The sequence below is a fragment of the Aegilops tauschii genome, chromosome 7 (assembly GCF_002575655.3).
Source record: "Aegilops tauschii subsp. strangulata cultivar AL8/78 chromosome 7, Aet v6.0, whole genome shotgun sequence".
NCBI lineage: Eukaryota > Viridiplantae > Streptophyta > Magnoliopsida > Poales > Poaceae > Aegilops > Aegilops tauschii.
In genome coordinates this window covers 162837169-162860920 of record NC_053041.3, presented here as the reverse complement: position 1 = coordinate 162860920, position 23752 = coordinate 162837169, and the positions used below count along the sequence as shown (strand labels likewise).

The 23752-nt window shown below is 45.9% G+C and overlaps 2 protein-coding genes across 3 annotated transcripts; one reads left to right on the top strand and one right to left on the bottom strand.

Moving 5' to 3' along the window:
* Window positions 1–772: 772 nt before the first annotated feature.
* LOC109782692 (uncharacterized) lies at window positions 773–4694 on the top strand. Of its 2 annotated transcripts, none has more exons than XM_020341310.3 (9): window positions 773–1027; window positions 1151–1320; window positions 1420–1482; window positions 1646–1665; window positions 1759–1803; window positions 2308–2396; window positions 3005–3144; window positions 4145–4233; window positions 4307–4694. In XM_020341310.3, the coding sequence occupies exons 1-9, from the start codon at window positions 937–939 to the stop codon at window positions 4443–4445; spliced, it is 846 nt and encodes a 281-aa protein (XP_020196899.1). In that variant the 5' UTR covers window positions 773–936; the 3' UTR covers window positions 4446–4694. The 2 variants fall into 2 exon arrangements, with proteins under 2 accessions (XP_020196899.1, XP_020196898.1); XM_020341309.3 differs by having other exon boundaries at window positions 4118–4233.
* Window positions 4695–5210: 516 nt separating this feature from the next.
* On the bottom strand, window positions 5211–13275 carry LOC109782691 (uncharacterized). Its single transcript, XM_020341308.4, has 9 exons — window positions 12058–13275; window positions 11827–11958; window positions 10678–10757; window positions 9042–9457; window positions 8237–8421; window positions 8040–8125; window positions 7726–7859; window positions 6268–6567; window positions 5211–5584 (listed from the first exon to the last, which is right to left on the bottom strand). The coding sequence occupies exons 1-9, from the start codon at window positions 12784–12786 to the stop codon at window positions 5400–5402; spliced, it is 2247 nt and encodes a 748-aa protein (XP_020196897.1). The 5' UTR covers window positions 12787–13275; the 3' UTR covers window positions 5211–5399.
* Between the last annotated feature and the right edge of the window lie 10477 nt (window positions 13276–23752).

The window sequence follows — 23752 nt, the reverse complement described above, 5'->3', positions numbered from 1 at the left end:
GTCGCGAGGTTCATCTCCACCTTGATGGATGTAGCAAAAATCTTCGCCTGTAGTAGCAAAAACCAACTATGGTTGAAACTTTAATATCTACTGTTGAAACATTTCTGTCAATAGTTGCAATTCTTGTCCACTTGCACGGTGTCAGTCGCATCTCTGGCCGTCGCTCGTCGCACCGCTTGGCTTGCAGCTCGCGGCATCCGGTCCTGGCACCCATCACGCGCGGGCGTGGCGACAGACGCGGGGCGCGAGAGCGCTGCCATGGCGATGAGGTTGCAGCAAAAATGCCATGGGATTGGGTTTCTGTGCTGGTTTGCAGCGGCCGCGAGGGAGCGCACGGCTGCACACGAGGCTGTTGGTGCTTGCCGGGGAAAGAGGATGAGAGTTGATCGGTTGAGGTGGAAGGAAGAAGATAAGACAAAGAAAAAAAACAGAAGGCATGGGATAGACGCACGATACTTGTAGGTTGATCGAGCGCACGCGACGCGACCGGACGAATCGTTTTGAGGGGCTCCGCCGGGATTTTGTTTTGAGTTACAGGCTAAAAAAACACGATGGTGCCGTGGTGCGTGCATAGGGTGGAAACGAAACTACTACACACGACAATTCCAGTGAACGACATGAGGACGATAGCTAATCCAACCGCTGGAGATGTTTTGCTTTGGACTCTGATGATGGGATATGTCATATCATCTGCATGTCGTCCGGCCAGTGTCGTGCATGTAGCACTGCTCGGGTGGAAAAGCCCACTTACATTTTGTTCATAGAGTGGCTGCCGATTGCCTAAAAAAAAAGAGTGGCTGCCGAGGGTTTATAAGCTCCAGCTGTCCAACACGACCAGTCGCCAGCTCCATTCCCGCCCCACTCAAAACCCTCTCGAGTTCCAGAACCTTCCAGAAGAACGTCCCGCAATCGTCGCCCTCTCCTCCTCTCCTCCCCATGGCCGCGTCGGCGTCGGCGGCGGGTGGCCAGCCCCAGAAGCAGTTCCTATCCATCATCCGCGACTTCGCCGCCGAGAAGTCCCACGGCGGTAAGCGTTCCCCCTCCCCGCGGCCTCGCCGCACCCCCCCCCCCCCCCCCCCCCCCCCCTACTATAGCACCGTAGGGTTTCGCGTCCTCGGCTGACCCAGGTCCGCCTCCGCTTCGAGTGCAGAGCGCACGGTGTCGGGCCTGAAGCGCCGCCTCGACGACGTGGTCTCGGCTTCCGACGCGGCCACGGCGGAGCTCGAGGCCGCGAAGCGCGCGCGGGAGGCGGCGGAGACGGAGCTGCGCGGGAGCGAGGTGCAGGCCTCCATCGCAGACGCGTCGATTCAGGCGCTCGAGGTATCTCCCCATCTCCCTCGCCCCGAAATGCGTGAATCGTGTCCCCGTTCAGTGCCAGTTCGCCTGATTTGGTTCGACGTGTGGTCGTGGTGCGTTCAGGCGACGATCTCTCATCTCCAGGAGGAGATCGCGAAGCTGGGCTCTGAACTGGACGCGCTTAAGGTCAGAAAATCTCGAAAATCGAAGCGAGTTCAGTTAGGGTCCTGGCCTGTTGTTGCTTAAATATGACGAGCTTTGTGTGTTGGTGTTGTGTGTGTGTGTGTGTGTGATTGGAATTGGAACTGGCGGGGCTGCGCTTTTGGTGCTCGATGTAATGGCTCCAAAGAGCACGGAGGACATCGAGAGGTGAGTGGGATGGACTTTGTCTATCGTGCTGTTTCTGTTGTGCTTCAGTACATAGCAACTAATTTACACATGCGCCTGCGTTGGTTGTTTCAGAGAGGAGTTCTTGAGACAGATGCTTGAAATGAATGCAAGGATAAGGTATGTGTTTTTCTTTTGGTTTGGCGGCAATGACTGCATGCCGTTCCCTGGATATGCAATCAGCTATTCATCTGTGGCTTGGGCTGCATCTCTTGTTTGCTTTGGTACTATATAAACGACCATGCCGTTGGCTTGCATAGTACTTCGCCTATGTTCAAACTACAGTGAGGGGTCGAATAGGGATATATATGTGGATCTCGAAATTACAGTGATCCGTGAAATAGAGCATGGAATATGTTTTAACACATTAACCTGCAGTAAGGGTAATCATGTGATATTTTGGACAGCATTATTAAGATCCTTTGCTATAACCTTATGAAGATGGTGTCAAGGGATACTTCTAAGTTTTGTTTAATTCTTCAAAATAGTCGAACAGAATCACTTTTCGACCTTTTCTTTTTTTATGTCTATTTGGTATATTTTCTTTGCCTGCTAGCTGAAACTTACATGAGAAGTTTCATATTTGCTAATTATCTCGAGATAAACTTCATTCCTCCTCTGCAGGCAGTTTCAACAGAAGGCTTCTGCAGAATTAGCAGAGAGGTGCTCTGGACCGCCATCAGCAGATGGTAAGCAAGGCAAGTCAGCAGAGGGTAAGCATGCCAACTTGCAGTGCATACATAACACTTTCGGTTCCTGAATACTTTAAGAAGGGTTCCTGTAATTTTACAGTTCCTATATTATTTCTGTTTGATTCCTTTTGCATAGTTTGAAGGATAACTGGAGTTATAAGTTGTACTTCTGTGCTGTTCTTTATTATGTCTGTACCCAAAAGCTTGTTATTTTTAGCTAGATCAATCTGTGTCTTTGTTGTGGCGTAGAAGAGTAAGGGTGCCATAATAATGTAATGGCTGATAAGCTGCTCTGGTAATCTATCCTCCATAATAAGATAAATATGTGATTGCTTAATAAGATAAAGAATCTTGAAATGTGTTCCATTCGGTGTTGTGTAAGCTTGAAATGTGTTTCATTCTGTGCTGTACATATACTTACAGATATAATTTCTGTTATTGTAATGCAAGCTATTGTCGACTTTGTTTTTCTGCGATCATTTTGTTAACTATGTGCTCTGCAATGTGCTAAGGATATGAGCTGCATGATACTTCTCTCATTTGCTCTTATGAATCTCCTGTCATAAAGTACTGTGCTCTATATTGCTACTTTCTTGTTTCCTCTTGGACTGAAATGTTCACCTTGGCAGGTCAAAATGTGAGTGACATGAATGAAACTATGGACTCAGAAGGTATGTTGACAGATTCGGCTGATCAGATGAACAAGATGAATGCTGAGGTGCATGTATTGGAGGAAGAGTATCAGAAGGACCTGCTTGAACTTGAAAAGGTTCTTCTCTCCATTCTTTCACCCAATATTGTGTTAATTATTAACTACTCCCTCCATTCCTAAATATAAGTCTTTGGAGAGATTCCACTATGAATCACATACGGATGTATGTAGATGCATTTTAGAATGTAGATTCATCCATTTTGCTCCGTATGTAGTCCATAGTGGAATCTCTACAAAGACTTATATTTAGGAACGGAGGGAGTATTCAACTATTGAACTATTCAATGGATGCGATACACTTGTTTGGTTTTCTCTTGATTGTATTGCTCACAAGAAAATTGGTGATAAAAAACTTTTGTGAGGGACACAGCATATCTGAATAACAGATAAAACCCTCCGTGTATTACTCAACTAGTTTTACATGCTGTGAACTAATGTGCTAGACATGTGTGTATTATCTGCATTATCCTTTTCAAAAGTCAAAAGAAAATAATGCTGATGCTATTCATCACGGTGCAAAATATACTTCCTCCGTCCGAAAAAGCTTGTCCCAAGCTTGTCATTCAAATGGATGTATCTAACACTAACTTGGTGCTAGATACATCCATTTGAGGGACAAGCTTTTTCGGACGGAGGGAGCAGTAGTTTATGCTGATAAATATTTGTTGTGCTAAATGTTTCCAAAGACATTTGTATGATAAACACTAGGACCATCATAATTCCAACCGGTTGGGGCTAACATGCAGGTGATGCTGCTGCTGCATTGTGAGAACTATAGTTCCAAGCTATATCGATTCTCATAATTTTAACAAGAATATACTCCCTCCGTCCGGAATTACTTGTCGGAGGAATAGATGTATCTAGATGTATTTTAGTTCTACATACATCCACTTTTATTCATTTTTAAGATAAGTAATTCCGGACGGAGGGAGTAGTATAGTACTCTACTTGCTTTTTTTAAGTATTCAGTTCGATGCTTTTGCAGGACTGCGCATTGTCTGACGATTTATATGGACATGAATTTTAACAGCTCTCTCAAGACTGCCTTGTTTTACAGCTGCGTCATGAACTGGCTGATGTCCGAGCAAAGAGAGCTCTTATGGAGGCTGTGATGAAAGAGACGAAAAAGTTGCAGGAGATCGGAGGATATCCTTTTCACCTGTCTAGAAATCACTTCGTTTGCGCAACTATTATTATATGTTTCCTTGACTCGACGCAAGCGCGTGGCTGAACTGGAGAACGTGCACAATTCACTCGCTGAGGAGCTCCAGAAGCGCTACATATGCCCTGGCTGCGGAACCAACAACATGGCGCCGGAGCAGGAGGAGGCGGCGCCGGCAGCGGCGGTGGCAAACTAACCAGAGAAGTAGAGAACACGCTGGTGGCCGCGAATCGGCAGGGCTGGTATGAGTCCCAGTAAATCAGTGAGACGGATCAGATTGTTTGCAGACGTTAAAACCCCCATAGATTAGCCGGCTGTACTTTGGCGAGCGGTTAGCTCTTGTCGTTGCATTACCTGACCTGCAGTGCCCATCGAAACCACCGAGACACGGGCGTAAAATTTTCAGTGATCAGTACGAATACATGTCTTGTATCTGTTTCTTTGATGTCCCTGTCTGGTATTGTGATCTGAACAGTTTACGCGCACTTTTTTCAGAAATTGGTCAAGCACAAAACCTTCTCTGTTTTCTCTTCCTTCTTTTTTTGCATGGAAATTTGCAAAGCTACACTGCCGTGACTTGACAGAACTGGCTTTGTGGTTTATCTTCACAATACATGCATCTCTTTCCTCGATAAATTCACGAATATCTGAACCCTAGAAGAATACTCCGACGTGTTAGGCTTTGATGGATACCACTTCAGAACAGTCGGTCTCCATCGTTAACGGCATGGGTGACCAATGTAGGCCTTCCACCATTGCTGCCAACTTCGCATTCACCTCCATTTTCTTGTCTTTACTCCGCTGCTCTGCTCACATTTGACACACACACAAAATTCTCTATGCCTTGGAGTGAAATCGGCCTCGTTTGCTAATAATCCAAAATAAGGCACTGGGGACAACGTAAGTTGTTGACCAATGGCTTACCAGTTACCAGTGCCAAATACTGGAGTAGTACACTATATTGGGACACGCCGCTGTTGATCCTCATATGTCTCACCACCGCCAAATATGCAAAATATTGGGATGCACCGCTGCACATCTCCCATTCTACAAAAACTAACCTCACAAAGGAGCTAAAACTACATGTAGAAATTATACAACAACATAAACTACCCCGTCAAAAAGAAAAAGATTAAACTAAACGGAGCCATCATGTTAGTTTCTCCAAGCTTTGTAGTAACTTGACAGAATTTTCCATGTTCCTGGACAAGAATCCGGATTCATGCTTAGCCTCTTGCTTGGAAAGATAGCTCTTAGCTGCTTTGACATATGGGAATCCAGGCCCAAGCATGTGAGAAGCACAAGATGCCTTGGAAGCAAGGAGCTTGCAATCACCTGTAACAACACGGAAGACCTCATTATCTGTGATCAGAACACAGCAGTTCAACTGGAATCATGCCAAGCGGGGGACATGCATCTGAGAGTAAAATGGAAGTTGCCAAAAAAGAAAAAGAAATCGTCAATGCCTAGAATTTAGTGCGCACAGAATAGTCTGGTGTAGCTGACATATATTCATTTTCTATATTGCACAATAGATATTTTATTACAGTTAATATCTGTAGTCAGCTCTTTATCGGTATGGAAAACACAAAGGGCCAAATTTAGTACATTTAACTCCATAGCATTGTCTTGTCCCATACAGGAGAACCCCGTGATGCCATGATCGTTTCAAGGTGAAGGCATTGCACCATACGCCTGGCAATTACTAACAGCTACCTAAAAAATATTTTAACAAGTGATAGCCTTATCCCGCTGTAATAAGGTATGCCAGTTCTATAAACCAACAAAATCTAATATCAAACTGGGCCAGCCAGGGTCCACGTTATACAGATACCTGTCAACTTTTTTAAAACATGGGCTGCCAAGAAAACCACGAGTTTAAATGCCAATGGACTAGAGATTGCCCTATGTCAATGTAGTCTTGATGGCATTTACTATCTGACAAAGTTAATCAAATGAAGGGGAGCACCACGTGATTGCATTTCAGCAATAATTGAGTTAGAGGGACAAGCAGTTACCTTTTGCAGTTTCTGACATATAGATGTTTTTGCTGAAATGACGGTTCATCCACCATTTGCATCGGAGCTTCCATGATTCCCTCGTATGTTGCTCAAAGAAGACTGAAGAAAGACTACTAAAAGCATCAATCGATGCATCTCCTTCAACATTACATGAAATACAATCCTCGTAGTCAGTAGTACGATCAGAAAAAAGCCGAAGGAAGCATGATACAAGCTCCTCCCAGATGGAAGGTTTCCCGTTCACACAGTCTAGATGCAAAGCAATTCTCTCAAGTAGTCGGGTGGTATTATAATATCCTGGGGAACCAACAACAGGTTAAGAAAATGTAACCATTGCCACTAGCAAAATAATCAAATCGTTAACATTTCTGAAGTTCGCATAGATAAGCAATGTAATAAACTTTAGAAACTGGGAAACCACGAGTAGCATTGAAGTTCATTTTTTCTTCTGATAGTGATATCACTACTAAAATTCTGTTTTGATGATCACAAAAATGGCTTCATAGAAAGATCAACATGCTTACATTCTACGATGTCCTGTAAAATACTTCATGCACGATCTTCTCTACTATTCTGTTTTGATGTAACAATCTAATGACATTTCCACTTTACTAATAACTAGCAAGATGCCCGTGCGTTGCACGGAACATCAAGATGCATTTGTATGAGTAGTTTATCTTGTGAGAGAAAAGGATGAACGAGGGAAGGCCTTATTTGCAAATGTGGAGAGGGGTGTGGGTATCTTTTTGCAAAATTGTCATAGTTTCCTTCCTATCCGTCAGATATTAATCGGACGGCCTATATTGCAGGATGGCAGGCACACCATCATCACCAACTCTGTTTTTTATAAGAGTGGAGAAATGACCAGTATCAGTAATAATTGTATGGGTTGCTTGAGACTAGAATACTTGACAAGCAACAAGCAAGAATAATTTGGTTTCTTCGGGATTGTAGTTTCGAGTTACTTTTCCAATGATGAAATCAAGAGCATAGTTACAAGATAGCAATATTTTCCACTCTATACCGAATTTAGTGCCACAAGAGAAGGTTAGTAGTTATAGTGCCAACCAGCCACCACTAACTTCTAAAACCCTTGCTTTAGACCTTCCAATTGATGAAACCAGTCCAAGTAAACACCTTAGCGTAAACCACTATAATTCCCATACAGCAGGTTTGAATGATGTCGAAGGTAGGTATTGTCGAGTAATAGCAACACATCGATTTAACACTTCTTTCCTCAATAGTCCATTTGTTTATTTTATTCCGTTGACAAATGGCCTAACTGCAGGGGAAATATGAACTTTAGAAATAGTTCATTACTTCAGTCCAGTTTTGCTGATACCATTTTTTTTTCTTCTAGAATGCATGTAGCACTACCAATGTAAGGAGTCGACTACTAAACTAGAATTGATTAAATAGTAGAGCACCATGGGAGAAAAAGTCTTCAGCCAAAACCTTTTCTGTGCATTTCAGTTAGCCTCTCAACTGAGTAGCTACATGTAGGATCTCTCTGCAAAGCTTCCTCATAGCAAGAAGATATAGTTGATACTTGATTTTGGTCAAAATACTCTAGCAGTCTGCCTCGCAGTCTGCATTACAAAAACTAAACTTCAGCCACTTAGCTCACAACAGCTTATCTCAGTACGGACAAGGAACAAAAAACAGAAACTACCATAGTGAAAAGATGTTTTAGAAACATAAAATGAGAGATGAGATTTAAGATAACAAATTGCTTTAAATGATAACCGACTACATGATGGCTTAACAACCTGAAAGGAAGCGCTGTAGTAGAACTGCGGCAGGTCTTCTCAAGTTCACAAAGTGCATCTTTCAGTTTATCACCAAGCAGGAGAATCTACACCATAGTAAAGGTAGCTAAAATGGGTCTACAGATGAAAACAAAATCCATACAAGAAACTGTATGGTTATATGCAAAACATGGGGTACTGGTTTGATTGACAAGTACCTGTATTAATGGCAATAAGGCTGCCATTACTGGTGGTGACGAATGAAGAGCCACTTTTAGACATCTTTCTGCATCTGCGTAGAAGGCATTAGGTGTTGACTTGTACTTCCAGTATGAATCAAAGCAATCACTTGAAGTCCCAGCAGCATGCTTTAGACGTAGTGGCAACAAGCTTTGTTCCAACCCTTCAAGTACCATAATAACATCTAACATGTTAATACATAATTATGCGGAGCTATAAAACAAGCTTGATAAAGATAACAAAAGTAATGGACAAACAGTTGCTCAGATTAATGAGGCTAGTCGATCTGATGAGGGACAGCCACGAAGCTATAATGTAAATGCAATACATTGCTACCAACGATGAAGGATCGATCCAACTCTAACAAAAAGAAGGATAAATCTACACGATGCTTCCAGCACCTTCATCAAAATCTGTTTCTGACTTGCCGGATGCAAAAAGAAGTAACAAACCTTAAGAGTTGTCAAGCATTGTTTATATACCTCTTTGAAAATTCATGTCATACTCTCATATTTTGGATCCAGATGCATCAAATAAAAGTAAATGAAGGCTAAAACTGGTTGCAGTATTGCTATCAAATAGAAGTGGATGGTCAAAAAACAAAATGTATTAGAAGGTATATGACATCAACAAGTGGTTCTTTATGATTGCTCTAGATGTTCCAGTAATGTAATCACTCAGTGTCATTTTTCTACAGATCCCCAGAACTCGAAACTACCTAGTACTTAGTGGAAGGGAAAAAACAGATGAACATCTTGAAGGAGTAGATGGAATGTCACTAACCACAGGTAGGGGCATCAGAGGTATTAAAAAATACGCTTCGAAAATCTGCAGAAAACACTTCCTCTTTCACTTGTGAATCTACTGAATCATTTTCCTTAACAGGATAAACAGAACGAGATTTCTTGGGAATCTTGCACTTTTTGTCTATATTCCCATTATTGATAGAACTTTCTGAAGAGCAAGCAGGAAAACTGGCATCATCAACATCAATGCTGCAATTGTCATCTGAACTATCCTGGAGACCATTTTCTCCACAGGTATTGGATGACACAGAAATTTTGCATGATTCATTGTACACATCAAATCTCTCAAGTTGCATATCTTTGGGCAAGCCAGAGTACCATTTATCATATGATATCAAGCCATGTATCAGATTTAGAGTTGGTTCCTTCTGTAGTCCGCCCTTCGCGATGAGACTGAAAAAAGGAATAGAAGCTCTCAATTCTTTTATCTCAGTGCTGACAAGACATGTCTGTGGAAGAGAAAATTAAAACAAGAAACTAAATCATCCAAAAGCTTCAACACTTGAAAAGTACTCTAGTTACCAGAATTAAGATGCTACACATATCTTAACACAATGTATGCATTTAACAAATGCATACTTTTGTACTATCTGTAGATTCCTTTCATCATCATAAAAAATTTTCCTAGATTGACGCATATGAATACCACATAAATGTCTCGTGAGCCACTTAGTTGGCGGGAGGTGAGAGTGTACACCACCACCCATGTACTTGAATTTGGGTGCCTACTTCTGTTAATGAAAGAATAAATTCCACATTCGACCAGATATTTGTGATACGTGACAGTTAGAACCACATTTAGTTTTCGGTGACACTTTGAAGCAGATTTTGCACGAATTATTCCACTCTGAAAAACACTTTAGCATTTGAATTAGTTCTGATGTGATGGTCACACTCATCACGGTGATGTAACAGTCACCTATTGCTTGACACATCGCAGACTAACTGTGGCGTACATTTTGCAAACATGCATCCAATGTGGCAGAGGCTAACCGAAGGTCCAACAGCCGCTCTCTGCTAGCTATTACTGCTCTCTGGTAACCCAAGCTCTGCTACGTTGGACAGTCCAGCTAGCCTCTGTCATATCGCCGGCTAGCCTATGCCATGTCAGAGAGTATCTGTGAGATGCATGTCCCAATTGACCTGCAATGTGTCAAGTTGCGAGTGCCACACTACCCAGACAAATGGGGCAATCATGTCAGAACCACTTCAAAATCTGAAATGTTTAAATGCGGTTCAAAGTGGAATGTTTTGTGCAAAATCTGATTCACAAGTGATGAAAAACAAAAAGGTGGTTCAACCTGTTACTATGTAACAAATACCTAGACCAAAATGGATTGTATCCTTAATGAGAAGTTACCTAGTACCTCGCAGGCAATACAGTCCTTGCCTGATAACATGTGAAAAAACAATTTCTTTGGATTTAACATGATAGACTGATACTTGGTTTCATTAAGGAAGTAAATGAATTAGGCATGTAAATTGTAACAACAAACAAGATGGCATGGCTATAAGCCTATCACAGATCAGTGTATTCCCAAGAAAAGGCATATCAAAAAATGTGTATAAGACATGGCAGATGTAAACACTAACAGACTGTGCCGGTAACTCACACTCTTGTTGCATTGTGTGCATCGTCGAGCTTGCCTTGTGAAAGATAAAATAGAGCCAGTTCGAGTTTAACCATGTGTTTCTGCCAAACAAATTAACAGGGTTAAGCAAATACAAAGGAGCATGATGTTTGTACATCTATTAGCGTATAATAAAAAGGATTAGATCAGAGGTAATACAGAAAACAGAACACAATTAGAACTGAAGACTATGATGTACAACATGATCTTTTTATTAAGCTAATCCCATGACCTTAGTATTCAGGTGAGTCTATGAACATACGAAGTTATGATTCAATGTTTCTGATCCACTGAATCCAATTTTGCCATGACATGCAGAAGTTTAAATTGCAACCAACCTAACTATAAAATACTAGCAAGCCACAACAGAATAAAAACATACGTGCACAAAACTGCATATTGTGATTTCGAACTCAACAAAAAGAGGGCCGTTTGGAATATAAGAATCCCAAAACAAAAGAACAGACGTAGGATACTTTTGAAGAACATAAACAGGAGTACTACAATACACTTCGATCCTCTGCCCTGTGTCAGCTTTTACCTCACCCTAAGTTCATGTTGTTCTACTGATGAAAGGACCACCCATGGTTTTACCAAATACAGCCGGTGTTGAGCAACTGCAGACAGTTCAGGTAGCAACAAAATATAGGTGCATCAGAAGGCAGAGCTCACAGTTGTGCGGGCTACAGGGCAATGTGCACATGCCAGATGGGCTTCAATAATCTCTACTATAGCAACGGTACCACTCCTATAGACACAAGTTAGCAGAAGATTGCTGACCAGACTTCACAGCAAATGCCCTTTCCCCATAAAGTTCATACAAAAATCCAACGAAAGGTACAATAAGGAACTTTCATGTGTATGCTTATATCCAAACAAATGAACAGTCCTAATTCCTGTTGGATTTGGAATTCAATGTTGTTCCCGGAAACATTTTTTATCCAATTAGGCTCTGAATAGTACTGATTGGTAACAATACGGATTATAACAAAACCCTGGTTCCATTTTCAGGTGTTTGTTCAGATATGGTTGTATTAACAAATTTAATCATGGTATATAGTATAAGAATAAGGTAATTAACTAATTTAACATTGTATTAGTCTCAAAGTTGACAACAAATTAGGAACTTACCTTTGCAGAAGTAGGCAACCACATTAGCCGTTGTATCCAAACATCAAAAACCTTCTGCGTCCTGTGGTAGTAGGTTCTCCTGCCATGGTTGCCACTATCCTGAGCAAGGCGTCTATGAATATCCATCGCATCCTTCAATCGAGCAACTAGCCTTCATTAGAAAACACTAACTTTACCAAAACCATGAGCTGCTATAAAAATTAGTAATTACACCCTGCATGTTCTGCTTACCACTAAAATGCTGCGGGCCTCCTCGAAGGAGTCAGGGCGCTGAATGCCAGGTAGGAGCACAGAGAAGACCCCGGCAGCATCTCGCCATTGGTGCGTGCGAACTAGATTGTGGAGGAGACGGCCGAGGCGGCCACGATTGACCCACATGGTGGGGGCTTGCTCTGTAATGGGCCTCTGGGGGTAGGGTCGTCGTCTCCGGACTACCTTCCCTCCCGCATCCTTGCCAGCGTCTGCATCGAGCTCGCGCTTGACAGTGGCAGTTGGCGTTGCGCTGGGCTGCTCACTCCACTTATCCACAGAGCAATCGGCCCTTGAAATGCCCGGCGGGGTAGCTTGGGGAGTGAAAAGGGGCTGCTGGATTGGGGTTGCCGGCAGGCAGTGACGGCCGCGCTTCTTGTGCAGTTGTGCGAACGATGTTTCCCCTCGTGCATCCTTACCAGCCCCGTCGTCGGCGTCAGGCTCGTGCTTTATGGAGGTGGGCACTGTCGTCGGCGTTAGGTCCCGCTCCCCGCATCGCTTGACATAGAAGGAATCGGCTTTCGAAATCCCGGACAGAATAGTTTGGGGCGTGAGCAGCGGCTGGGTTGGGGTTACCGGAAGGTGGTCCCGGCGGCGCTTCTTGCGGGGCGGTGGGCGCGTAGTGCGAGTGGCGGAGGTGGTGTCGACGTCGGGCTCTTCCTTGACGGGGGTGAAAGCCGGTGGAGATGGCGACAGCGGCAGCCGCGCCATAGCATGAGGCGGAGGCTCACCGCGACGGCCGCAAGGTGAGCTGTGCGGGGAGGAGCGGCGGAGGAGAGACGCGAGCGCGGCCGGGAGGAGCGGAGAAGCTACCGCGAGACGCCCTGTTCGGAAGCCACAGGGCTTCGTGCAATCTGTGGCTCCAGCGCCGCACTCCGCGCGCTAGCTTCTCGCGAGGAGCTTGGCCCCGTTGGGCACACCAGGTGCAGATGGAGGCAGCCGGGGGCGCCGGGAACGACGGGGAGACGGCGGGTCGATGGCCGAGAGGGGAGAGAGGAGGCGGCGCGGCTGCGAGACAACCTGATGGGGGCGGGGCGGCGGCGGTCGGGCAGGGGCGGGATGGCGGCGGCCGGCGCTAGGGTTCTTACTTCCGGTGGCGAGCCAGAAACCGTTCTGGAGCGAGGCAGCTTCTCCCTGCGCCTGGTTGAGTTGGTAGCCCAGCTGGGACGCTGAAGGCCTTCTTCTTGCCACCTTGGGCCGACTGGAACGAGCCCATACCGGGCCGAACTGCACACAGGTCAATGGCGTCAGGGCAAATCCTCCGAGGCATGAGGTCGCAAACAGCCTTGGCGCAAATCATCTAACCCCTTGTAAAATGGGGCAAATCATCTAAATCCCCCATGCGACTAGCGGCGTCGAGGATGGGATCCGGCGGGAATCAGCCTGGGATGGCCGGATCTGTAGGCGGAGGACGGGTTCCGGCTGGCGACGGGGGCAACCGGGCGTGGCGGCGGGATCGGCGTTGTTTTTTTTGGGGAAGGCCTTACGACTAGCTTTATTATCTTCAACCAATGGTTAGATCATCCGCAAGTAAAACTGAAATTAAACCGGAGGGCGTCCAACCACAAAGCTGATGGATCATCCCGTCTCTGTTGAGCTAGCCTATGAGCAACCATATTGAATTTTTTATTACAATACTGAAAAAAGACCTCCCCGAACTCTAAACGCAGAAAACGACATTCATCAAGTATGGGTCCTGCCACCATCGATTGTCCAGAATTGTTTGCCACCGCCTCCACCACTGTCATATTATCCGCCTGAGCAACGAGAGTATGTGCATCAATAGAACGGGCAAGCTTTAGTCCCTCCAAGCGCAGCCACCTCGGTCGATTCAACATCAGCCACATGATCTAGTTTTGTTGTGGATGCTGCAATGAAAAAACCCAAGTGGTCTCTTATCACAGCACCGCATGAGCCTATATGATCCTCCAAAAAAGAAGCGTCTGTATTTAAGACCAGTTGGCATCAATGGCCTCGCCCATCTGTTTGTTCTTGGCAAGACTGACTTCAGTGTTGCTGCTCGAACAAAGTTAAGGGCCGTAGCTAGTATGGCTTGGCTTGATCTTTCCATATTCTGGACGTCCTCTCCCTTTTCTATATGCCGTCTTTGCCACCAAATGTGCTAGCTAGTCACTGCAATCATCTCTGTCATCTCAATCACGTCCGAGTAGTTTTTTTGACTCGCCTTATCACACAACAGGAACTCTAGTATCTCAGCTCCCGACTTCCCTGGTGGTCCGGCTGCTGTTACTACATGTAAACCAAGGAGAGATCAGATTTCGCCGGTCCGCATGCATCCGAAAAGTGCATGCGCCTCATCCTCTGCGTTCTGTTTGCAGACCGGGTATTGTGCCGATGTAGATATGTGCCGATCAGCGAGCACACCAAAACAAGGAATAGCATTATGTAATGATCGCCAAATATAATGAAGATTTTCACTTTATTTGCACCTTGAGACTCCACAATTTCTTCCATATCGGGTGTGGCGCGGAACCACTCGATAGAGGGCTCGGATCAGTACTGCCATACGAATCTTCCCATTGTTTATAATACGCAGAACGTACGTTGAAAACTCCCGTCTTCGTCAAGTGCCATGCCACATAATCCTCAGTATCATCCTGATGCAATGGAATTTGCAGTATGCGGTCAGCATCAATGGACCAAAAGTTATCTCTGATGAGATTCTCATCCCATTCTCATAATACTGGCAATGAGCTCATTAACCCGGGTTAGCACTCTATTCCCGCGTGGAGTGACAATTTTTCTGGAGAAGCTGTTCGGCCCCAGCAATCCTCCCATATATTTATTTTAAGTCCATCTCTCACTCTCCAAATGCTTCCTTTCTTAAAAGTATGTGTTCCTGACCAAATACTCTGCCACACAAAGGAAGAACCTTTCTTCAAACTGCAATTGAGTAATTCGCCACTAGGGTAATATTTCGCACGCAAGACCCTTGCACATAGCGAGTCATGGTACTCAAATGAGTCTCCAGCACTGCTTGGCCAGAAGCGCCAAATTAAAACTGTGTATATCACGAAAACCCATCCCACCTCTTTCCTTCGGAATGCACATCTTCCACCAAGCAAACCAATGCATTTCCCGTTGGTTTTCCCCGTCACCCCACCAATAATGCGAAATGGCGTCAGTGATCCCCTTACATATTTTCTTCGAGAATCTGAACACACTCATCGCATACGTAGGGATGGCCTGGGCCACCGCTTTGATCAGTGCTTCCTTACCACCATAAGATAGCGTTCTTTCCTTCCACCCATTTATCATCTTCTGGATCCTCTCTATAATATCCTTGAAACAATCAACATGATCTACCCCAATCATGGAGGGAAGGCCCAAGTACTTATCGAAAAGAGATTCAGTCATAATGTTCAAAATCTGGCACACCTCCACTTTACGTTCAACATCTGTATTGGGGCTGAAATATATCGATGATTTTGCTACACTCACCATCTGTCCAGAGGCCGAACAGTACTCATCCAATATCCTCTTTAATGTGTTCGCATTCTCCGCATCTTCTCTCATAAGGATCAACGAGTCGTCAGCAAAGAGTAAGTGGGATATGGTAGGAGAATCACGACACACCTGGACACCCTTGAGGTTACCCGCTGCTTCCTCAAAGGCAATTAAGTTTGAAAGCCCCTCTGCACATAAGAGAAAGAGGTAGGGAGACAGGGGGTCCCCTTGTCTCAACCTCTCGTGGGATGAAGTGGTGCAGTCTCATTTGAGTTGAAATGCACTTTGTACTCCACTGAAGTCACACATGTCATAATAAGATCAATCCATCTCTCATCGAAACCCAATCTGCCAAGTGTCGCCTTTAGAAATACCCATTCGACCCTGTCGTAGCCTTGTGCATATCAAGTTTTACTGCGCACTTCGTGACCTTCCCCTTCTTCTTCTTTATGGTATGGGGAGATTCATATGCAACAATCACATTATCTGTTATGATCCGACCAGGTACGAAGGCACTTTGTGTCTCACTAATAATGTCAGGGAGGAAAACCTTTAGTCTTGCTGCGAGCATCTTTGATATCACCTTATAAACAATGTTGCATAGACTTATAGGTCTAAACTGGGAAACCTTCTCTGGAACGTCAACCTTCAGAATTAGGACAATAGTAGTGTATTCCAGCCCTCAAGAATGATTCCAGTATTCACCACCTCCAATACTTCTTTCACTAGATCATCTCCCAATAGGTGCCAAAACTTTTTATAAAAAATCGCGTGTAAGCCATCAGGCCCCGGCGCTTTCAAGTCGCCTATGCTGAACAGAGAATGCTTCACTTCTTTGGTATACAGCGCCAATAACGCTTCATTCATATAGGGTGTAACATGCGGTGTCACTTTATTAATCACATCCATATTCAGTACATCAACCTCTGAAGTAAAAAGATTCTAAAATAGGTATCTATAAGATTTTTAATCACCTCATTATCCTCCCGCCATCCACCGTTTTCACCCATTAGTCGCCGAATATAGTTACTTTTTTTACGGGCTGAGGCAAAGTTGTTAAAGTAATTTGTGTTCCTATCTCCAAACTTCAACCAATTAGCCCTGCTGCATTGGACCCAGTAGATCTCCTCTTTCTCCATGGTCTGCTCAATCTCAATCAGTAAACAACGCTACCTATCTGTCGACTCGTCAGTGAGCGGCCCCGATCGCGACGATTCCAACTCCTCCTTTAGTTCCTTCAAGCGATGCTGAGGTGCTTTCAGGACTTCCTGATCCCATTTATGCAGGTCCTGGTGGACCACCGTTGTGCGACGTGCCAGACAATCAGACATGCATGTCCTCTCCCAAGCCTTCGTGACCCTCTGCAGCATCTCCTCCTCCTGTAACCAGCGAGCTTTGAACTGTTTTGGTCTCGAACAAGTCTGCTGGTCCATTCCTGCTGCACCTTCCAAGTCGATCACCACCGGCTGGTGATCTGATTTTGTGTGGGCTGCATTTGTGACTACAACAGCAGGGAACAAGCCAAGGAAAGCTCTATTGCATACAGCTTTGTCCAAGCGTTCCCGTAGTCTGCGTCTTCTCCACGTGAATTGCTCGCCAACAAAACCCATGTCCTCAAGTTCACAATCCACTAGTGCATCCCTGAAGTTTTGCATCATACTAACTGGCCTCGGTGCACCCCCTCCTTCTCGTGCGAGTATAAAATCTCTTTGAAATCTCCCACAACCACCCATGGGATTTGGTTCTGTTGATGTAGACCACGTAAGCAGCTCCATGACAAGTGTTTATTTTCCCACCTGGGTTCACCGTAGAATCCCGTGAGTCTCCATTGCTCTTCCGGTGCCCCTCCCACCACTGCATCAATGAAATTATTTGTCTTATCCTTTATGTTAATCACAACGGGATTATGCCAAAAAAGGAGTAAACCGCCGCTAGCCCCCATGCTTTCCACAACCTCCACCCGGTCCATTTTCAACTTTCTCATCAGTTTGTTTGCCCTAGCCGTGTTCAGATGTGTCTCGGACAGGAAGATGACATCCGCCCCCACTGCTTCTGGATATCCAAAAGAGCCCTTTCTGCCGCGGCACTGGCCATGCCGCAGTTCCAGCTTAGTGTTTTCATTGTGCCCGGTGATCCTCCTCGAGGGAGGTCGCCGATTGCTGTGCTGCTCCGTCCTCTGACACACTCTGGTCAGACCTCTGCCTCTTAGGATCATGTATTTTCTGCGGGGTATTTAGTAAACTCTTATCCACAGGTTCAACTGATATACTCTCAATAAGGTTTACCTTGTCAGTCACAAACCCGGGTGGAGTATTTACCGAGCCTGCAGGTCTCTCAAAAATAGTACCATCCTGGCCGATTAGGTGTTTACGTGCTAATGGCACCATTGCACCAGAATTATTATCAAACCTCGGATCGACTATCATGTCATTACTTTCTTCATGATTTGGGTCTCCCTTCCTTCCTCTTCCCCCATCAGTGCCTCCACCTATGTCCGCTCTTCCTCCTCCGCAGCCATCGCCATTTCCATTCTCACAGTTTACCTGAGCATCAAAATTCACCAAGAGCCATTCACCCCATTCACATTCCTCTTCCCTGTGTATACCATCACCGCATTCCAAAACTGTATGACATATGAGACCGTAGAAATAACAGAACTCAGGAAGTTTTTCGTACTCCACTGGGTACCACTTGCTCTCCTTCAAGGTTAACGGAACAAAACACACCAGCGGGGTATCTAGCTTCACAAACACCCAGGCCCGAAGGTACTTCCTAGGGTTAATCCTACCTTCATTCACTATCACGTTCAACGGAGGAGTCCCTACCTTCGCCGCTATCTTCTCTGCAATTTATTTCTTTTTCATCAGTCCATCTGACAGTTCAACGGTCATAGCCCACACTGGTATTCTGTCGATCTTGTATTCATGGACATTTGTTATGCCATCATATTCTTCCAGGACCACTGCAGCGTTCCGGAACAGCCACGGGCCATTGTTCATCACCCAGTTCCAGTCCCCCAGGCACATGAATTGTGCCAAGAAGAGGTTCTCATCCTTCGTCTTGAAAATCACCCCTTGGGCCGGTGCCCAACCATTGCGCAACGATTTAAACAACGCCGTGTGACTAAAGGGTCTCTAGGTGTGAACCCTAAAAATCGCTATCCACCTTATTTCCTCAATCAGCCCTTCGACCTCACCAGAGAGATCAAGATCCTCCTCCTCCTCCCCATGGAGGTTCAGTCCATCAAAACGGTCCTCCAGATTGCAGTCCCTATGGCGGGGCCCCCTACTCCTCCACTGCTAGATGCCTTCTCCGTTGAGGGCATGTTTGCCACCGTACCAGCCATGAACCAGCACTCCTAGGTAGATTTGGTGTGGTTGATCACGTAAAGATCGACCCGAAGATCAATCCAACATGAGAAATTGGGTGGAAATTGGTGTAGATTGGGTAAACTTTTGGAACCCTACCGCGCCGCCAGGGGAAGATCCTACAAGATAGGGATCGGCACTGTTAGGGTTTGAGAGGAGAAGACGAGGGAGAGAGGAGATGTGGGTGAGCGGGTGTGTGCGGGATCGAGCGAGGAGGACTGGATCGAAGCATTTTTTGGCGGTGGCATTACAGCCGTAATAAACTCGAACTCCAGATGCAGAAAGACGTGGAGCTGGGAATCGCTCGCTCCTGAAAAATGAACTAGAGCCCACGATCGCTTCGTGAATTTCAGCTTCCTGGAGTTAAACGTGGATGTGGACCAAGATGGGATAGCTAAAGGAACACAACTGAGGGTGAGGTCTAGGATCTCAGTTTATGAGCCACTAGTCAGGGGGTTTTATCTCAAGACCTCACAGGAGGACAAACTGGGCACTTGGTTTGATTTTTTATACGAGAAAGTTCCTCACTTTTGTTTCGAGTGCGGGAGATTGGTTCATGTTTGTGGTGTCTGTGAACCACCAGTGGACTCATCATCACAATGGGGAGAATGGTTGCGTGCGTCTCCGGGCAGAAACACGTCAGTTAAGGAAGGAAACCAAGGTACAAGCTCTGCAGGAGGGTCATGCGGTGCCAATAGCGTTGAGAGCAGCCGCACTAGGGACATGGAAGGTGGACATGGAAAGGCGAGGGTGAGGGACCTCCCAACCAAATGTAATCTAAATCAGCAATTCTCACATTCTGCAGTTTCTCGCACAGGCGGGAACATGCAGAGAGAGGGAGGGGAGGTTCTGAGTCCGCACAAGGGAGGCAATAGGGGTGGTATACCCCGTGAGCATGATCTTAGGCACGACCTAGAGCAGAAGAAAGAAAAAGACCTGCACAACAGACTATATGCACAGCAGGGGCAAAGAGATGGGCCATGGGATAGAGAGGGGGGACAGAGAGGAAAAGGAAACACTAGTAATGCCTCCCATGATAGATATGGTGAGAACAGAAAGAAGGGCACTTATAGGAGGAAGCCAAGACAGGAGGAGGGTGACAAGCAGCGTAGAGAGTACACATATCAAGCAAGACTGAATGAGAAGAAAAGGGGACAGAGGCAGATTTGGGTTGCAAAGGATGGTTCATATAGACAGCACGACCATGATACTTTCATTGGCAATAAAAGGCAGAAAACTGCATCAGTCTTTGAACGTATCACCCCCAAGAAAGATAAAATGGCGGACCCTGCCGAGTTGCGGGGCCGCCAAGACCAATGAATGTCTTGGCCTGGAACTGTCGAGGATTGGGGTTGGATTCGACAGTGGGCGAACTAAGAGACTTGGTATGGTCTTAGAACCCAGCGGTGGTGTTCTTATGCGAAACAAAGAAGAAAGCACGGGCTATGGAAAAAATTAAATGGAGTCTAGGATTTAAATGTGGAGTGGCAGTGGACTGTGAAGGACTAAGTGGAGGCCTAGCGTTGTGGTGGAGGGAGAACCCTCCAGGTGACTGTCTGGCCATGGTGTCAGCATTTCATGGATGCAGAAATTGTGGTGGATGGAAGACCCTATAGATTCACTGGATTCTACGGGGAGCCAAAAACTAAACTTAGAAAGAAATCCTGGGATGCTTTACATTATTTGAAGGCTCAAGATGATTTACCGTGGCTGTGTGCAGGTGATTTTAACGAGATATTAGTCCAAGCTGAACAATGCGGTGGTAACCCTAGGAGTTTCATGCAAATGGAAACTTTCAGGGATAGCCTTTCCGATTGCGGATTGGCTGACCTAGGATACTCGGAGTACCCTTTTACCTGGGTTAACAAGCGTGAGAATGGTGAGAACGTTCAAGTTAGACTTGACAGGGCTACATGCAACGCGGGTTTCATGTCAGTTTTTCCACATAGGAGTGTTGAGCATATCATCACAGAGGAATCAGATCATCTTGCGCTGCTAGTTCGCGTTGCGGAGACGGCTCCCAACACAAGCAGAAATATGGCACAACCTTTCAAGTACGAGGAAATGTGGGTGCGCCATGATGGCTACGAGAGCATGGTGTCTTCTGCATGGGCCGAAGCGGAACCAGAAGGTGGTGTAACTGCAGTTTGTAACAAGCTATAGAATCTGACCCGTGACATGCAGGTTTGGGGAAGGGTGGTCTTTGGCTCGGTCAAGAGGCAGATAGTGCAGTTGAAGAATCAGTTAAGAGATGCTAAAGAGAGGGCAAAAGGGATGGGCTATCAAACAGAGATCAGGGACATAGAAGCGCAGCTAAATGAAATTTACAAGAGAGAATAAATCATGTAAAAGCAAAGGTCTCAGGTGGGATGGCTCAAGGAAGGGGATCAGAACACTCAATATTTTCAGAATCGTGCCTCTCACAGGAAGCGCAAAAATACTGTTCGGACACTTCAACAGGAGGACGGTACGAGGTGCACGATGGATGAGGAGATGAGAGAGATGTGAGCGGCGTTCTACGGGAAGCTTTTCAGTTCAGAGGGCTCAACGAAAGCTGATAGGGTGCTGAACCTCTTCGAGGGGTTGGTCTCGAACACTAAGCTATCGGCATCGGTGTCAGATAAAGAAATAGAGGAGGCCCTTTTTCAAATGGGGCAATGAAGGCACTCGGGCCGGACGACCTTCCTGCGATGTTCTACCAAAGACATTGGTCCTTGGTTAAGAACGATGTTTGCACGGTGGTGCGTGATTTTTTGGATGGGGTAGCAACACCAAAAAGTTTTAACGACACAATTATAGTTATGATACCGAAAGTTAATTCACCGGAGTTACTTTCGTAATCCCGTCCTATGAGCTTGTGTAATGTTCTCTACAAAATTGCAGCAAAGCTTTTGGCGAATAGGCTGAAGGTGTTCCTATACCCATTTGTATATCAGAGGAGCAGAGTGCTTTTGTACGGGAACAATTAATCAATGTGCTGGTGGCTTATGAATGCGTCCATGCTATACGAACAAGGAAAAGGAAGAAACCACTATGTGCAGTCAAGCTGGATATGATGAAAGCTTATGACAGGGTAGAATGGGTGTTCCTAGAACGTTCACTGGAACATTTTGGGTTTTCCAACAGATGGATCGACATGATTATGAGGTGTGTAAGATTAGAGAGGTTCTCGGTTAAGCTGAATGGGGATTTCTGATATGTCCATTTTGCATCATGCTTTTATATTGATATTTATTGCATTATGGGCTGTTATTACACGTTATATCACAATACTTATGCTTATTCTCTCTTATTTTATAAGGTTTACATGAAGAGGGAGAATGACGGCAGCTGGAATTCTGGACTGGAAAAGGAGCAAATATTAGAGACCTCTTCTGCACAACTCCAAAAGTCTTGAAACTTCACGAAGAATATTTTTGGAATATATAGAAAATATTGGGCGAAGAAAGCACCAGAGGGGGGCCACCTGCCATCCACAAGGGTGGAGGGCGCGCCCTACCCCCTGGGTGCGCCCTCCGGTCTTGTGGGCCCCCCAGGCAGGCCCTTGACACACAGCTTCTGCTATATGGTGTGTTTTGACCTGGAAAAAATCAGAAGGAAGATTTCGGGAAGAAGCGCCACTGTCTCGAGGCGGAACTGGGCAGAACCAATCTAGGGCTCCGACGGAGCTTTTCTGCCGGGGAAATTTCCCTCCGGGAGGGGGGAATCATCACCATCATCATCACCAATGATCCTCTCATCGAGAGGGGGTCAATCTCCATCAACATCTTCACCAGCACCGTGTTGGGGATCGTAGCAGAAATTTAAAATTTTCTACGTATCACCAAGATCAATCTATGGAGTCATCTAGCAACGAGAGAGAGGGGAGTGCATCTACATACCCTTGTAGATCGCGCGCGAAAGCGTTCAAGAGAACGGGGTTGATGGAGTCGTACTCGTCGTGATCCAAATCACCGATGATCCTAGCGCCGAACGGACGGCACCTCCGCGTTCAACACACGTACGGAGCGGGGACGTCTCCTCCTTCTTGATCTAGCAAGGGGGGAGGAGAAGTTGATGGAGATCCAGCAGCACGACGGCGTGGTGGTGGAAGTAGCGGGATCCCGGCAGGGCTTTGCCAAGCGCAAGCGGGGAGGAAGAGGTGTCACAGGAGGGAGGGAGGCGCCAGGGCTTGGGGTGCTGCTCCCATGCGCCTCCCCACTATATATAGGGGTGGATGGGGCTGGTTTCTTGCCCTCCAAGTCCATTGGGGCGTTGGCAAAGGTGGGGGAGAGAAATCCCATCATTTCCCTTCCCCACCGATTGTTATCCCCCTTTTTTAGGTATCTTGATCTTATCCCTTCGGGATATGATCTTATTCCTTCTAAGGTGGGATCTTGGTGCGCCTTGACCAGGGGTGTGGGGCCTTGCCCCCACTACCCACGTTCATGTGGGTCCCCCCATGCAGGTGGGCCCCACTTCGGAACCTTCTAGAACCTTCCCGGTACAATACCAAAAAATCCCGAACATTTTCCGGTGGCCAAAATAGGACTTCCCATATATAAAAATTTACCTCCGGACCATTCCGGAACTCCTCGTGACGTCCGGGATCTCATCCGGGACTCCAAACAACTTTCGGTTAACCGCATACTAATATCTCTACAACTCTAGCGTCACCGAACCTTAAGTGTGTAGACCCTACGGGTTCGGGAGACATGCAGACATGACCGAGACGACTCTCCGGTCAATAACCAACAGCGGGATCTGGATACCCATGTTGGCTCCCACATGTTCCACGATGATCTCATCGGATGAACCACGATGTCGAGGATTCAATCAATCCCGTATACAATTCCCTTTGT

What these genes read in the sequence shown, in the direction of transcription:
- LOC109782692 (XM_020341309.3), top strand. Translation starts at nt 937, where the DNA reads ATGGCCGCGTCGGCGTCGGCGGCGGGTGGCCAGCCCCAGAAGCAGTTC. An exon ending in GAAATGAATGCAAGGATAAG is followed by an intron (nt 1,804 to 2,307) that starts GTATGTGTTTTT and finishes CCTCCTCTGCAG; the next exon opens with GCAGTTTCAACAGAAGGCTT. An exon ending in GCAAGGCAAGTCAGCAGAGG is followed by an intron (nt 2,397 to 3,004) that starts GTAAGCATGCCA and finishes TCACCTTGGCAG; the next exon opens with GTCAAAATGTGAGTGACATG.
- LOC109782691 (XM_020341308.4), bottom strand. Translation starts at nt 12,786, where the DNA reads ATGGCGCGGCTGCCGCTGTCGCCATCTCCACCGGCTTTCACCCCCGTC. An exon ending in GCACACAATGCAACAAGAGT is followed by an intron (nt 9,458 to 10,677) that starts GTGAGTTACCGG and finishes TCCTTTTTTCAG; the next exon opens with TCTCATCGCGAAGGGCGGAC. An exon ending in AACTGAAATGCACAGAAAAG is followed by an intron (nt 6,568 to 7,725) that starts GTTTTGGCTGAA and finishes TTGGTTCCCCAG; the next exon opens with GATATTATAATACCACCCGA.